The sequence below is a fragment of the Hypanus sabinus genome, chromosome 26, assembly GCF_030144855.1.
Source record: "Hypanus sabinus isolate sHypSab1 chromosome 26, sHypSab1.hap1, whole genome shotgun sequence".
NCBI classification, from domain to species: Eukaryota; Metazoa; Chordata; class Chondrichthyes; order Myliobatiformes; family Dasyatidae; genus Hypanus; species Hypanus sabinus.
This window is the reverse complement of record NC_082731.1, coordinates 8959210-8975920: the sequence shown is the minus strand read 5'-3', so window position 1 is coordinate 8975920 and position 16711 is coordinate 8959210. Positions and strand designations below refer to the sequence as shown.

At 42.5% G+C, this 16711-nt stretch overlaps 1 protein-coding gene across 1 annotated transcript; it reads right to left on the bottom strand.

The window, feature by feature from the left end:
• Positions 1–857: 857 nt before the first annotated feature.
• LOC132381563 (zinc finger protein 239-like) lies at positions 858–14520 on the bottom strand. The gene is made up of 3 exons (XM_059951065.1): positions 14449–14520; positions 10560–10611; positions 858–4946 (listed from the first exon to the last, which is right to left on the bottom strand). Exons 1-3 carry the CDS (start codon positions 14518–14520, stop codon positions 4309–4311), a joined length of 762 nt encoding a protein of 253 aa, XP_059807048.1. The 3' UTR covers positions 858–4308.
• Positions 14521–16711: the final 2191 nt, after the last annotated feature.

Below are 16711 nucleotides of genomic sequence, written 5' to 3'. Positions count from 1 at the left end.
AACATAACCCACTGCACCAGCAGAGGAATTCAAGGATCCCACCACACATCCCCTCTCACTGGCCTCTTCTGGCATGGCCTTGCAATGTTTTCTCCACCATACATGAATAGAAATTCCTTCTTGAAAGCTAAATAGACCCTGCTTTCACATCTGTTGGCAGTGTATCCAGATTTCAAATACAAAATGCGTATTTTTCCTTGTATTACTGTTAATTCCCTTTGCTTTATTTTACCTGCACCCTCTGGGATACTAAAAGCAACAGCCTCACTGTATCCACTTTATTTAACTCATTTTTATTTTATATACTTAAATCAAGCTCTCAACATCATTCTTTTCTGGAGTAAAACAAGTTCCTGCCCCTTTATTCTGTCAATTCATGAAATTCGTTTCTGGGTCCTCCCTAATGGCTTTACATACTTTCTATACTGAGGTGACTAGAAGTGAACATAATTCTCCCGTGAAGATCATTTCAAGATTCAGTGCAACTGCCCTGCTTATACACTCAATGCATCCACTAATAAAAGCCGTAAGTGAATACATCTTATTAACAATATTCTCAAAATGTCCTCCCACGTTCAAAGAGTTGTGCAACCAATTCCCCCAGGGTCCCATGGGGCTGCTCCCCTTTCAGAACTCTATCCTTTAACCTATGTAGTCTCTTCATTTTTTGCCCTCAAAATGTATCATTTCACACTTTGCTGCATCATCATTCAGCTGTCACACATTTGTCCATTGCACCAGCCTGTTCATTTCCTGCCTCAATTTATCACTATCTTCATAACTCACAAACTGTTAACTGTTATGTTTTGAAACTCTAAAACATAAACCTGACTGAAAGAAAAACACGGAGCCAGGGATAACATGTCCTTAGTTCATTTTTTTTAAACTTTAGTGAGACACATACATATGATATAGGAGCATAATGACAGACTTTTACTTAAGATCTGAAATGAATTACATAAGCAAGAATACTTAAACAATATTTACAATATTACTTAAAAATTAAATACATAATTAACATTTTAAAATTGTGACTTAAACACTCCAAGAAAGCAATAGCCTTAGCACTGATAGGTGATGAATGCCATACTCAGTTAATTTGAAAAAAAATGTTGACATCCATTGGAATAGCTGGGACCAAAGCACTAATCACAATCACCCTAAAGAAGACATGCTTATTACTACTTTCTGTTTCCTAGGAGAAATTTTCAATCCATTGTAGTATAATACATCCAAACCTATGAGCTTTAATTTACACACTATGGTTTTACATTGAATTTTATTTAAGACTTTCTGAAAATATCATTAGCAATCAATTCAAAGAAAGAAATTGAGTCAACCTTTCATGTAAAGCATCGATTTGAAAAGTTCACTAATTTGCTTCCAGCTGTTTAGTTAGATTTGCCAAGTAGTTCCAAAATTTACTGATTATATTTCAGACTTCCAGCATTGCTTATTGCTTTTTGATTAGCATTTTATTCAATGACTTCAGGTGAGTCACTTTGATTGGTGACAATATCATCTTAAACTGATCTCTCAGGGCATGAGAGTAAACAGATAGCTTTACTGTACTGGAATATCTTCTTTCCTGCACATGCTCTGCATTGCGTTTCTGGGCCTAACACTTTGAACCAGATCTGCTTAAGAGTAGGTCATATCCCATTGTCGGCTTTCTGTAACACTTCACTTCACTGCAGTTCATATACATGTTTGCCTGAACTTGAGAAAAATGTCTGCAATAGATAACTATAACAAACAGCATGAGGTTAAAACTGCAAGCCTCCCCCCATCCTAAGCTTCGTTTTCAATCACCTCTTTGCCTTCTGAGTGCAAAGAAAATAATTGTTTGTCTAATCAGGACTTCCCACACTGAAGCATCATTGGCATTTTTAAAGATGTATGCTTTAGTGATAATGATTACTGCAATAATGGGAGCAGAATTATGTTTTTCGGCCTATTGAGGCTGTCTCACCATTCCATCTTAGCTGATTTATCTCCTTCTCAACTGGATTCACCTGCCTTCTCGCCGTAACTGATACATTCTAAAAATGAAATCTATGAGTCATGCATTCTGGACATCAGCTGAGTATGTATTCCAGAAACCCTCAGATGCAGCAATTCATTGAGAGAATGGTGCAAACCTATGATTGCACTAAGTAGATAATGCTCTGTGGTCAGCGATGTAACAAGTTGTTTAACTTACCTTGTTCCAGGGAATCCTTGACTGTGCCTCTGTGAAAACAGCAAAGGGATAAAGGGATTTCTCGGCTCCTTGACCATTGCACAGTTGCTGCATTTTCCTTAATGTATAATTCAATTTCTCGTTGCAACAAATGTAATTTAAGAGTTTCGACATGATTGTTTCCACCATCTTCTGATTTTCCTTGGGAAAACATCTCCACTGATTATGTATTCCAAAAGTTACTCAAAATCATAACTGACAGAATGCCGACTTTAGAAAGTGCTTAACAGCCACCTGAAGCTCTTATGATACAAACGTGAGTTCATACAGAAAACATATACTATTCGTTCAGGCTGGTTAGAATTGCACTGCATTTATATAACTAGAGAAGACACAAAACATATCTGAGTAGCAACACTCCTTAGCACAGTAAAATTATACCTACACAAACTAAGTAGGAAAATTCAAAATTACATTGGGAGATAGTCTTAACAACCCTCATGAATGGTGGTGCAGGCTCAAAGGGACCCATGGTCTACTCCCAATACTGTTCTTCATTTAACAGAAGACAAGATGATGGCAAAGATGGCTGATACAGAACAATTTTTGGAAAATTTTATACAATTCCTATGGGAGAAATATTGAGCCAAAATTACTGCTGAAATGTACACCAATGCTATGAGAAAGATCACTCTGAGAAACTAATCTGACATTAGAGAGAAAAAAGGTACAGTTGTAAAGTGACAATAGATGCTGGAGTCTGAAGCAAAAAAAAGAACAGAATTCTGGAGAAATTCATAGGGCCAAGTAGTACCAGTGGAGGCAAAAGTGAACTTTTAATGTTCTGGATTGAGACCCGCATCAGGACTGAAGAGGAAAAGCCCGTCATGGCAGAAAGCATGGGTGGTTGAACTTACTTTCTGAGAAAAGTCAGGGGATTAATTAAAAGGACAGAATACAAGCAATCTATAAACCAAAGAAAATCCTGAGGCACAACAAGAAAAAAGACTCAAGATTAAAAAAATTCCAATGACCTTGGACAATTTGACAAGATCCCACATGGTAGGTTGGTCAGATTACAGTGATTTACTGTCTGAATTTTATGCAGTACTTTTAGGAGATGTAAATATCTCTTACATAGTTACCTAATACATCAGGAGCTCTTGGGATTCAAGATGAGCTGGCTAATTGGATCCAAACACCATCAATCTCCCCCCAGCCTTCTTATTCTTGCTTCTACCTCCTTTTAAGCAAGGGTCTCAGCCCAAAGTGAAATTTGTGTATGTTGCTTGATATTTCCAGCATGTTTCCCTTGCATCTAAGATCCAAAATTATCTTGGTGACAGTGAGTATTGATAATAAGCTACTCTGTGACTGGTCATGTACCAGAGGGCTTGATGTTTGGATCTTTGCTTTGTGACACATTTCTTCAAATTGGAGGTGAATGTAGGAGGTACAATTATTATGTTTGCAAATGACCTGGAAATTGGAGGTATTATGGATAGTTCGGAAGATTGTCTAAGGCTACATGATATAGATTAGCTAGCCAGAGAGTTGACAAATGGAACTTAATCCTGACAAGTGTGAGGTGGTCCGTTATGTAGTACAATAGGTGTAGGACATGCACAATAAATGATGAATGTTAACAAATGCTGATGAAGAGATCTCACTCTGAAATGCTAAGCTAATATGACTTCTCACAGATGCTGGCTGATCTGCTGTGTATTTTCCGAGCAGAATTTTTCAGATTTTTAACACCGATGACATTTTACTCATTAAGCATGAGGAATAGCATGAATTGCTTAACACGTTTGATAACTGGAAGTGAGTAACAGTGAGTTTTGTATAGCTCCCAAAGGAGAATTAATGCTCGGTTATCAAGATCAAAACGGACAACCAGGAGAGTTGGAGGAGTACACAAATGTTGAGGAACCAAAATGATCTGGAGAAACCTTAAAATGCAGCAGCCAGCATTGAATATCAATTATTTTCTCTTAGCTTGGTAAAATAAGCAAGGTATATACATCTCAGCTAATTTATCAGACAGATAAAAAAGGCAGTAAAATTCAGTTACATTGGGTTACCAACATCAAGATAAATAAATGGAGGTGTTATCCATAGCAGAATCAAACCTCTGCAATTACATGAACCTGCTGATGTCTCAGGAGGTGAGATGACCGAGTGAATCCCTTCCCACACACAGAACACATGAATGGCCTTTCTTTAGTGTGAACTTGCTGGTGCCTCAGCAGGTTGGATGATTGGGTGAATCCCTTTTCACATATGGAGCAGGAGAACATTTTCTCTCCAGTGTGAATTCGCTGGTGCGTCCGAAGATTGGATGCAGAACTAAACCCCTTCCCACAAACAGAGCACGTCAGTGGCCTCTCTCCTGTATGCACTCGCTGGTGTTGAATAAGGTGAGACGACTGCCTAAACCTCTTGTCACAGTGAGAACAACTGAAAGGTCTCTCATCAGTGTGAACAAGCTGGTGTTTAATCAGATCTGCGGAGATTTTAAAGCAGTTTCCACAGTCAGAACATTTAAAGGGCCTCTCATTTGTGTGAACTCTCTGGTGTAACTGGAGACTGGAGGATAAAGTGAATCCCTTTCCACATAGGAAGCAGGTGAATGGTTTCTCTCCGGTGTGACTACGCTTATGAGTTTCAAGCTGGGATGGAGAACTGAACCCCTTCCCACAGTCATCACATTTCCACGGTTTCTTCGTGGAGCGGGTACCCTTGTGATGCTCCAGGTTGGATGCTCAGTTGTTGCTTTGATCACACAGAATGCAGTTTATATCTGCTGTGAAAGGTGGACTTTCCCAGGCTGTGTTAAAGCTCTTTTTAAACTCTGACACTCACAAATGGGAAACATCTCTTCTTACACACAAATGTCAGGGATATTCATGTCCTACTGAATTACACTATCAGATCGCGATGTGCAGTCAGATTGAATTTCCAGTTCTCAACTCCTCCCATTCATATGATCTGCAAAAGAATATCCTCATGTTAATGCTGTCACTGGAAGATACTTTAGCACATTAATTATACATCTTTTTCCACATCTCTCATTCCTTTAGTACTGTATATCCCTATATCATCCCCCTTTCCTCAACTCTGCGTGAAACTTACTTAATACCTGCACTTAATACCTCCATTACTTCTTCCATGCTACCTTGCCGGGGTTTGTTCACAGCTATGACCCAGTGATTAAAATCAGTCACTAATTGTTGATACTGTTCACAAAAACCTTTAAGTCCTACTCAGTCCCCAATCACCAAAATGGCTGCCTGCGCAATCAATACAATTTCAAATGCATAACAAATTTCAGCATGGCAATCATTATCAAGAAACCTATTATTTCAATGAAGCTCTGAAAAAAACCCAATTTGGGTCACTTTGAATATCTGAGCTCAAATTTAGCAGCTCTTCCGCTTTCATAAACAACACAATGCAAAAACAAAATATCAGTACAGCCTCAGTCACCTTTTGAAAATTTACTCCTCTGTTTCTTGAAAGAAATCTGTCAGTATCATGGTAAGGATGTTGAGGAAAGGCAGACAGCATAGCAAGATAGAAGAGCAACGGGTGAGGCAGAGGTTGGTATGTGGCTGAGTTATTGTTCTTCTCAAACCCAGTCTCCTGCCTTCTTTCCATCACCTTTAATAGTCTTAACTTGTCAAGAGCCTATCAATGTCTGCTTGAAGTATATACGTAATTACATGGCTTCCACAGCTAGCTGTGGCAATGAATTCCACAGATTCACCACACTGTGGATGAAGAAATTCTTCCAAATCTCTGCAAAGGTCATGCTTGTATTCAGAGGTTGGACCCAGACACCTCCACTACTGGGAACATCTTCTCCAAGTCCACTCCATCTAGGCCTTACATTTGGTTTGAATGTGATTACCCCTCATTCTTCTAAATTCCACTGAGTACAGATCTAGAGCCATCAGACTCTCCCCACATTAACCCTTTCATTCCCAGAATCGTTTTTGTGCACCTCCTCTGGATCTTCTCCAATGTAAGCACACCTTTTCTAAGAAAACGAGCTCAAGACTACTATAATGGTCTGAACTGCGGTTTCAGAAATGCCTCAAAAATGACTCTTAGCATTATTAAATCCTTGTTTCTAAATTCAACTCCTCTGAAAGTAAGACCTTAAGACACAAGAGCAGAATTAGGCCATACAGCCCATCGAGTCTGCTTCAACATTCCATCATGACAGATTCCGGATCCCACCCAACTGCCTTTTCATCATATCCTTCGATGGCTTAACCCAGCAGGAAACTACCAACTTCCACTTTAAATATACCCACTGACCTGGGCTCCACTGCAGTCTGTGGCAGAGGATTCCACAGAATCACTACTCTCTGGCTAAAAAAACAATTCCTCCTTACCTTTGCTAACAGCTCACCACTCAATCTCCAGGCTGTGCTCTCTAGTTCTGGATACCTCCACCATAGGAACCATCCTCTCCACAACCAGCCTATATCATCCTTTCAACATTCAGTAGGTTTCCATGAGATCCCCTCTCCCCACATTCTTCTAAGTACAGGCCAAAGCTGTCAAACGCTCCTAATACGTTAACCCCTTCATTCCTGAGATCCTCCTCAGGATCCTCTCCAATGATAACACATCCTTTCTGAGATGTGGGGCCGAAAACTGTTGACAATACTCCAAATGCAGTCTTATAAAGCCTCAGCATTATTTCCTTGCTTTTATATTCTATTTTCCTTGAAATAAATGCTAGCATTGCATCTGCCTTCTTTAGCACAGACTCAACATGTGAATTAACCTTCTGGGAGTCTTGCACAAGGACTCCCAAGTCCCTCTGCACCTCTGATGTTTGAACCTTCCCCTGATTTAGACAATAGTCCACAGTATTGTTCCTTTTACCAAATTATTGTATATTTACCAACATGTATTTAATCTGCCACTTTTTACCCATTCTTCCAACTTGTCCAAGTCCTGCTGCAATTGCATTGCTTCCTCAGCACTATCTAACTCTCCACCTAAATTTAGGTAATCCATTACCTAAATCATTGACAAACAATGTGAAAAGTAATGGTCCTAATACTGAACCCTGACGAACATCACTAATCACTGGCAACCAACCAGAAAAGGCCCCCTTTATTCCCATACACTCCTGCCTGTCAGCCATTCCTCTATCCATGCCAGTATCTTTCCTGTAATTCCATAGGGTTTTATCTTGTTAAGCAGCCTCATGTGTGGCACCATATCAAATACCTTCTCAAAATCCAAGTAAATGACATCCACTGCCTCTCCTTTGTCCACGCTTAATGTTACTTTCCCCAACCACCTAGGTTAGGGTGACTGGCCTATCATTTTCTTCTTTTGCCTCCCTTCTTAAAGAGTGGAGTGAGATTTGCAATCCTCCAGGACCACGTCAGAGTCAAGTGATTCTTGAAAGATCACGAGCAATGCACTCGTGATCTCCTCAGGAAGCTCTCTCAGGATTCTGGGATGTGGTCTATCTGGTGCAGGTCACTTATTCACCTTAAGGCCTTTGCGTTTGCCTAGCACTTTTTCCTTTGTAATGGCAATGGCGCTCAGTCTTGCCTCCTGACACTCACAGACCTCTGGCACACTGTGACTGTCTTCCACAGTGAAGGCAGATACAAAGTACTCATTAAGTTCATCTGCCATTTCCTTGTCCACCATTACTACCCACCAGCATCATTTTCCAGAGGTCCAATACCAACGTTCACCACCCCCCCCACCCGCCTTTTTGACTCTCCTATATAACTGAAACAACTTGTAGTATCCTGCTTTACATTTTTGGCTAGTTTGCCCTCATAATTCATCTTTTCCCTTCTTATAGCTTTTTTGGTTGCCTTTTGTTGGATCTTAAAAGCTTCCAAATAATCCAACTCCCCACTCATTTTGGCTACATTATATGCCCTCTCTTCAGTGCTTGTCTTATCAACCATGGTTGTCTACCCCGCCATTTGAGAACAACTTCTGTGGGAGAAATCTATCCTGCATCTTGTGAACTACTCTCAAAAGCAGCCCTCTCTAATCTGCCATCATCCCTGTCCGTATCCTCCTCGAATCCACCTGGGCAAGCTCCTCTCTCATACTCCTGTAATTCCCTTTATTCCATTGCAATACAGATACACGTGAGTTATGCTGCTCCCTCTCAAATTGCAGTATGAATTCAATCATATTATGATCACTGCCTCCTAATAAGACCTGGTTATTACACAACAGCAACCTGATTTTCCCAATCCCCTTGCATACTGAAGTCCCCCATTACAATTGTGTCAATACCCTTACTACATGCCTTTTCCAGCTCCCTTTGCAATCTCAACCCACATCTTGCCTACACAGTTGGCCCTTCTTATCTGTGGGGGATTGGTTCTGGGATCCCCAGTGGACACCAAAAAATGAGGATGCTCAAGTTCATGATTTAACCTGTCTCAGTGCGGTGGATTTCAGGACACGCTGGCCGCAGTGTTTCCCTTCCGTTGACGGAAAACGATTGAAAATAAAGCGATCGGAAAGAGGTGAAACGCCATCGGACATTGGAAAAGCATTAGGCTACAGTCGGTAAATGATCAGAACAATTTTAAAGGAAAAAGTGAGAATAATCGCGCATGTGAAGGCTCTGCCCTGATGATAGCTACAATTATTACTAAGCAACGCAGTGGTTTAATTATTGAGATACATACTTTCTTAAAAGTATTTTATATACATAGAAAGGTAAAATATATACTGTATACTAAGACAAATGTTTGACTAACTGATGCTAAATAATACCGGATGTACTTATTTGACTTAGAGAACATCCGGTTATTTTCCAATTCCCGATCCGCACTAACCTATGCACATCCTCCTGCATACTTTGAATCATCTCTAGATTACTTATAATACCTAATACAATGTAAATGCTATGTAAATAGTTATACTGTATTGTTTAGGGAATAATGACAAGAGAAAAAAAGTCTGCACATGCTTAAACAAGTGCTGGAGGGTGAACTTCGGGGTTTTCCTGATCCACGGTTGGTTGAATCCACAGATAAGGAGGGCCAACTGCATACAATTCCCATAATAGTTCCGAAACCCTTGCAGTTTCTTAACTCTACACACAAAGATTTGACATTTTCTGACCCTATGTTACCTCTTCCTAAAGATGCAACTTCATCTCTTAACAACACAGCCACACCACGGTCTACACCATCCTTCCTGTCCTTTCAATACGAAGTATATCTTTTGATGTTAAGCTCCCAATTATGGCCTTCTTTCAGCCAAGACTCAGTGATGCCCACAACGTCATACTGACCAATCTGTAATTGTGCCACAAGTTCATCCACCTTATTCTGAATACTATGTGCATTTAAATGCAGCACCTTCAGTCCTGCATTCTTCGCCCTTTTGAATTTTACCTCTGTGGTACAACTTATCTCTTTGCTCTGTCTGCATTTGTATCCAATCATTGGCATGTGTTTCTTTAGTCATGTTACACCCATCATCTACTTGTAAGCCTGCTGGTTTATCCTCAGCTCTATCATACAGGTTCCCATCTCCCAGCCATGTTAGTTTAAATCACTCCCAACAGCTCTAGTAAACCACCCCACAAGAATATTGGTCCTTCTTGGATTCAAGCGCAACCCGTCTCTTCTGTACAGGTCATACCTGCCACAGAGGTGAACCCAATTATCCAGAAACTGGAATCCCTGCTCCCTGCAGCCACACATTTATCTACCATCTCATTTTATTCCTGTCCTCACAGTCACATGGCACAGGCAGCAATCCTGAGATTATTACCTTGAGGTCCTGCTTCTCAGCCACCTTCCTAACTCCCTGTGTTTTATTTCAGGACCTCCTCTCTTTTTCTACCTATGTCATTGGTGCTAATATGTACCACGATTTCTGGCTGCTCACCCTCCCTTTTCAGGATATTGTGGAGGCGTCCAGAAACGTCGCAGACCCTGGAATCTGGGAGGCAAACTACCACAAGTGCTTCCTTTTTGTGCCCACAGAATCATCTATCTATCCCCCCAACTACAGAGTCCCCTATTACTACTGCCAGCCAATTCAGTTCCCTACCCTTCTGAGCTACAGAGCCACACTCAGTACCAGAGGCATAGGCGCTGCTGGCTCCCCCAGGTAGGTCGTTTCCCCCAACAATTCTCAAAATTTATTGTTGAGGGTGTTGGTCACAGGGGTGCTCTCCACGATCTGACATTCTCCCTTCCCTCTCCTGATAGACACCCATTTTGGGTGCCTTGGGGTGACAACCTCCCTGCAGCTCCTGTCTATCACTGCTTCACTTTCTCCAACAAGCTGAAAGTCATCGAGCTGCAGCTCCAGTTCCCTAACACTGTCTCTAAGGAGTATCTCGACCTACCTGGTGCAGATGTGGCCATCAGGGATGTTGGCGCCTCCTGGAAATCCCACATCTGACACACAGAATAGAACACTAGTTCTGCACAAATATCCCCAATTCTCTTGAGTTAAATTCAGAAAAAAAAAGAAACAAGCAAACAGAAATAGAAACAGAGAAAACCTACAGCACAATACCGGCCCTTCAGCCCATAAAGTTGTGCCGAACATGTCCCTACTTTAGAAATTACTCGGGTTACCCACAGCTCTCTATTTTTCTAAGCTCCATGTACCTATCCAAAAGTTTCTAAAAAGACTGTTATATCTGCCTCCACCACTGTTGCCAGTAGCCCATTCCACGCACTCACCACTCTCTGTGTAAAAACTTACCCCTGACATCTCTTCTGTGCCTGCTCCCAAGCACCATAAACCCATCAAACACAAGGAAATCTGCAGATGCTGGAAATTCAAGCAACACACACAAAATGCTGGTGGAACGCAGCAGGCCAGGCAGCATCTATAGGGAGAAGCGTCCTGACAAAGTGTCTCGGCCCAAAATGTCGACAGCGCTTCTCCCTATAGATGCTGCCTGGCCTGCTGCGTTCCACCAGCATTTTGTGTGTGTTACCATACATTTTGTGGCAGCCATTTCAGCCCTGGGAAAAAGCCTCTGACTATCCACACAATCAATGCCTCTCATCATCTTATACACCTCTATCAGGTCACCTCTCATCCTCCACTGTTCCAAGGAGAAAGGCCAAGTTCACTCAACCTGTTTTCATAAGGCACTCTCTCCAATCTGGGTAACATCCTTTTAAATCTCCTCTGCACCCTCTTCATGGTTTCCACATCCTTCCTGTAGTGAGGTGACCAGAACTGAGCACAGTACTCCAAGTGGGGTCTGACCAGAGTCCTATATAACTGCAACATTATCTCTTGGCTCTTAAATTCAAATCCACGATTGATGAAGGACAATACACCATATGCAATGGTAACCGCAGAGTCAAGCTGCACAGCTGCTTTGAGTGTCCTATGGACTCGGACCCCAAGATCCCTCTGATCCTCTTACCGGTAATACCATAATCTGCCATCAAATTTGATCTACCAGAATGAACTACTTCACACTTATCTGGGTTGAACTCCATCTGCCACTTCTCAGCCCAGTTTTGCATCTGATCAATGTCCCGCTGTAAGCTCCAACAGCCCTCCACACTATCCACAACACTCCCAACCTTTGTGTCATCAGCAAACTTACTAACACATACCTCCACTTCCTCATCCAGGTCATTTATAAAAATCACTAAGAGTAATGGTCCCAGAACACCACCGGACACCAACCTCCATGCAGAATATGACCTGTCTACAACCAATCTTTGCATTCTGTCGGCAAGCCAGTTCTGGATCAACAAAGCAATGTCTCCTTGGATCCCATGCCTCCTTACATTCTCAATAAGTCTTGCAAGGGGTACCTTATCAAATGTCTTGCTAAAATCCATATACACTACATCTACTACTCTTCATTCATCAATGTTTTTAGTCACATCGTCAAAAAATTCAATCAGGCTTGTAAGGCACGATCTGCCCTTGACAAAGCCATGCTGACTATTCCTAATCACATTATACCTCTCCAAATGTTCACAAGTTCTGCCTCTCAGGATCTTCTCCATCAACTTACCAATAGCTGAAGTAAGACTCACTGGTCTATAGCTTCCAGGTCTATCCCTTTCTTGAATAAAGGAACAACATCCGCAACCCTCCAATCCTCCGGAATCTTGATGATGATCATCGCCAGAGGCTCAGCAAACTCCTCCCTCGCCTCCCACAGTAGCCTGGGGTACATCCCATCCAGTCCCGGTGACTTATCCAACTTGATGCTTTCCAAAAGCTCCAGCACATCTTTTCTTAATACCTACATGCTCAAACTATTCAGTCTGCTGCAAGTCATCACAACAATCACCAAGATCCTTTTCCATAGTGAATGTAACGTATTCATTAAGTACGTCTGCTATTTCCTCAGGTTCCATATACATTTTTCCATTGTCACACTTGATAGGTCCTATTCTTTCACGTCTCGTCCTCTTGCTCTTCACATACTTGTAGAATGCCTTGGGGTTTTCCTTAATCCTGCTCACCAAAATGCTCTCCCACTGAGAGATCTGACACCTGACCAGGTTCATTTCCCAATACCAAATCAAGTACAGTCTCGCTTCTTGTTGGCTTATCTACATAGTGTGTCAAGAAACCTTCTTAAACACACCTAACAAACACCACCCCATCTAAACCCCTTGCTCCAGGGAGATGCCAATCGATATTTGGGAAATTAAAATCTCCCATCACGACAACTGTTATTATTACACCTTTCCAGGATTTGTTTCCCTATCCGCTTCTCAATATCCCTGTTACTATTGGGCAGCCTATAAAAAACACCCAGTTGAGTTATTGAATCCTTCCTTTTCTTAACCTCCACCCACAGAGACTCCGTAGACAATCCCTCCATGATGCTCACCTTTTCTGCAGCCGTGATACCATCTCTGATTAACAGTGCCACACCCCCACCTCTTTTGCGTCCCTCCCTGCCCTTTCTGAAACATCTAAAACCCGGCTCTTTAAGTAACCATTCCTGTCCCCAAGCCATCCAAGTCTCTTTAATGGCCAGCACATCATAGCTCCAAGTACAGATCCACACTCTTAAGTTCATCCGCTTTGTTCACAATACTCCTTGCGTTAAAATAGACATATCTCAAACCATCGGTCTGAGTGTGTCCCTTCTCTATCAACTGCCTAACCTCCCTCACACACAGTCTCCAAGCTTTCTTTATTTGTGAGCCAATCGCCTCTTCCCAGTCTCTTCACTTCGGTTCCCAATCCCCAACAATTCTAGTTTAAATTCTCCCCAGTTGCCTTAGCAAACCTCCCCGCCAGGATATTGGTCCCCCGGGATTCAAATGCAACCTGTCCTTTTTGTACAGGTCACACCTGCCCCAAAAGAGGTCCCAATGATCTAGAAATCTGAATCCCTGACCCCTGCTCCATTCCCTCAGCCACAAATTCATCCTCCACCTCATTCTATTCCTATACTAACTGTCACTTGGCACAGGCAGTAATCCTGAAATTACTACTTTTGCAGTCCTGCTTCTCAATATCCTTCCTAACTCCCTGTAGACCTCTTCCCTTTTCCTATCTACATCATTGGTACCAATATGTATCACGACCTCTGGCTGTTCTCCCTCCCACTGCAGGATATCGTGAACGTGATCTGAAACATCCCAGACCATGGCACTTGGGAGGCAAACTACCAGCCGACTTTCTTCCCTGCGTCCACAGAATCGCCTGACTGACCCCCTAACTATAGAGTCCTCTATCACTACTGCCTTTCTCTTCCTTTCCCCACCCCTCTGAGCCACAGGGATACTCTAGTATCTGACTCTTCCCCATCCCTCTCCTGACTGTCTGTCTCCCGTGGCCCCGGTGTGACCACCTGCCTATAACTCCTTTCTGTCACCTCTTTGCTCTCCCTGACCAGATGAAGGTCAACATCAAGCTGCAACTCCAGTTCCCTTAGGAGCTGAGCTTGACACACCGGATGCAGATATGGACGTCTGGGAGACTCCAGGACTTCCCACATCTGACACCGAGCACAGGACACCAGCCTCGCACACATACTTCCTTTCAGCAATTAACACAGGAAAACCTACCTCATCTCGTCCTGTTACCACCTAGGCCTGTTGAGCCAGAGCACTATCACTCTGCTTCTCTCACTACACTGCCCGCTGGATATGGTGGTCTTCTGTTTAAAGTTTTCACGCTCTGCTCACTGACATCACACACCTGTGCGGTCTTGCCTCTCTTTATCCCGAGTAGTAAAATGCCTTCTCTCTGAAAATCCTTAGCCATTCCACTCGCAGCCTTCTTACCTTGCCTCTGCCTGTTCTCGCTGAAGACTTGTTGAGCCACAGCACTACTACTCCAACAATGACAGCTCCCATGATTACTGCTCTGCTAGACTGTCCCCCTCTTTAATAGAGACTGGGTTTTTAAAAGCTCTTCACTGAACCTGCACGGGAACGTTCCTGTTTAGTCTGTGCAAAGCTTCAATCGAAAACTCCCGCCAAAAAGCTTCCTGCTTTTTAAAGCTTCTCACCGTAATGGAATGAATGCTATCATTGCATTTGTCTTCCTTACTATGACTTAATGTGTAAATTGACCTTTAGGGAATCCAGTAGTAGGACTCCAAAGTCCCTTTACACCTCTGATTTTAGAATTTCTCCCCATTTAGAGAATGATCTATGCCTTTATTCCTATTACCCAAGTGCACGACTATATATATTCATCAGCAAATTCTTCTCACATTTTCCTAATCCTTCTGCAGACTCTCTACTTTCTCAACAATGCCTGCCACTTGACCTATTGTTGTCTACAAACTTGAACACAAAGCCATCAATCCTGCCATCCAGATCATCGATGAGTAACATGAAAAGCGTCCCATTACCATCCCTGCAGAACAGCACTAATCAGTGGCAGCCAGCCAGTAAAGGCCCTCTTCATTCCCACTCCTTGCCTTCTGCCAGTCAGCAAACCTTCAGTCCCTGCTAGTGTCTTTCCTGTAACTCCATGAACTGTTGTATTGTTTAGCAGCCTCATGTGCGGTATCTTGTCAAAGGCCTATGAAAATCCAGGTAAACAAGAGTCATTGACTCTCCTTTCTCTATCTTGTCTATTGTTTTTCTTAAAGAATTCCAAAAGATTTGTCAACGAAGATTTCCCCTTCAGGAAACCAAGCTGACTTTGACCTCCAAGTAGCCTGAAAACGCATTTAATAATGGACTCAAACAACATGGTAACTACTGAAGTCTTGCTAACTGGCCTATAATTTCCTGCTATCCCGCCTTAAAGTGTGGAGTGACATCTCCAATTTTCCGGTCCTCCAGAACTATTCCAGAAATGCCTCCAGAATCCCTTCAGCTACATCCTTCTATGTCCTGGGGTGCAATCTATCTGGTGCAGGTTACTTATCTACCTTCTGCTAATCAATCCACTGATGTTACACTTGGCTCTGCCTCCACTATGTCCCGTCACACCTGGTAAATGGGGTCTCATGTGCCAGACTGCTGTTTAACTTGTGGGGAAGCTATCCTTGATGGGTCTCAACACCTCCCTCTGCAATTGAATACTGGATTTCATAACAATGGGGCCACAGTCAGTCGGCGTGGGCAGCATTATCTTTTGTCCCATTATGCTGAGCACTGGAGCTCCCCAAGGCTGTGTGCTCAGCCTGCTGCTGTTCACATTGCTGACACATGACTGTGGCGCAGGATCCAGCTCAAACCATTTCATCAAGTTTGCAGTTGACACAACAGTGGCTGGCCTTATCGGGAACAATGACAACACACAGAGTTGAGAGAGAAAGTGGAGCAGCTGGTGGATTGACGGGAGAAGAACAAACTAAGCCTGAATGCAGTGGAGATGAAGGAAATTATTGTGGACTTCAGGAAGTTACAAACTACCCCCCTCTGCAAATACACTCGTAGAGAGAGTTAAGTGCACCAAGTCCCTGGGAGTCCACATCACAGATGAGCTCATCTGATCCCTTAATATCACTTCCTAAGAAGATTAAGCAAGGCTCCCACCCCACAATCTTAACTGTGTTGTACAGGAGCACCATTGCGAGCATACTGACAAGTTGCATCTCCATCTGCTATGGAAGCAGTTGAGCATTGGACCAGAAGTCCCGACAAAGGACTGAGAACAGCTCAGAGCATCATAGAGGTCTCCCTACCATCCACTGGTGACAGTTATCGGGGGCGCTGCATAAGCAGGGCCCTTGGTATTATTAAGGATCCCACCCATCTGTCCAGCATCCTCTGACTTTCTACCATTAGGCAGGAAACTCTGATGCATAAAAACAAGACAGTCAGGATCTGAAACAGTTTTTTCCCCTCAGGCCATTAGGCTTCTGAACTCCTAGCTGCATTGTATTCGGTGTCACTGGTTAATCTGTTCCATACCTTACAATATTTAATATAAATAACAAACTAAAGTGCATTAATATGTGATTCGTCTGTAGATTTTCATCCTCACATTCTTTTGTGTTATGTGCTTTACATCCTGGTTCTAAGAAACAATGTCTTGATTCTATATAATTACATGCTTCTATGCATTATATATGTGCATGTAGAT

Excerpts from the sequence above, each read along its gene's own strand:
- LOC132381563 (XM_059951065.1), bottom strand. The coding sequence starts at position 14,520 with ATGGGAGCTGTCATTGTTGGAGTAGTAGTGCTGTGGCTCAACAAGTCT. Across the intron at positions 10,612-14,448 it reads CGAGAACAGGCAGAGGCAAG|ATGTGGGATTTCCAGGAGGC; the intron begins GTAAGAAGGCTG and ends TCTGTGTGTCAG. Across the intron at positions 4,947-10,559 it reads GATGGCCACATCTGCACCAG|CATCCAACCTGGAGCATCAC; the intron begins GTAGGTCGAGAT and ends GCAACAACTGAG.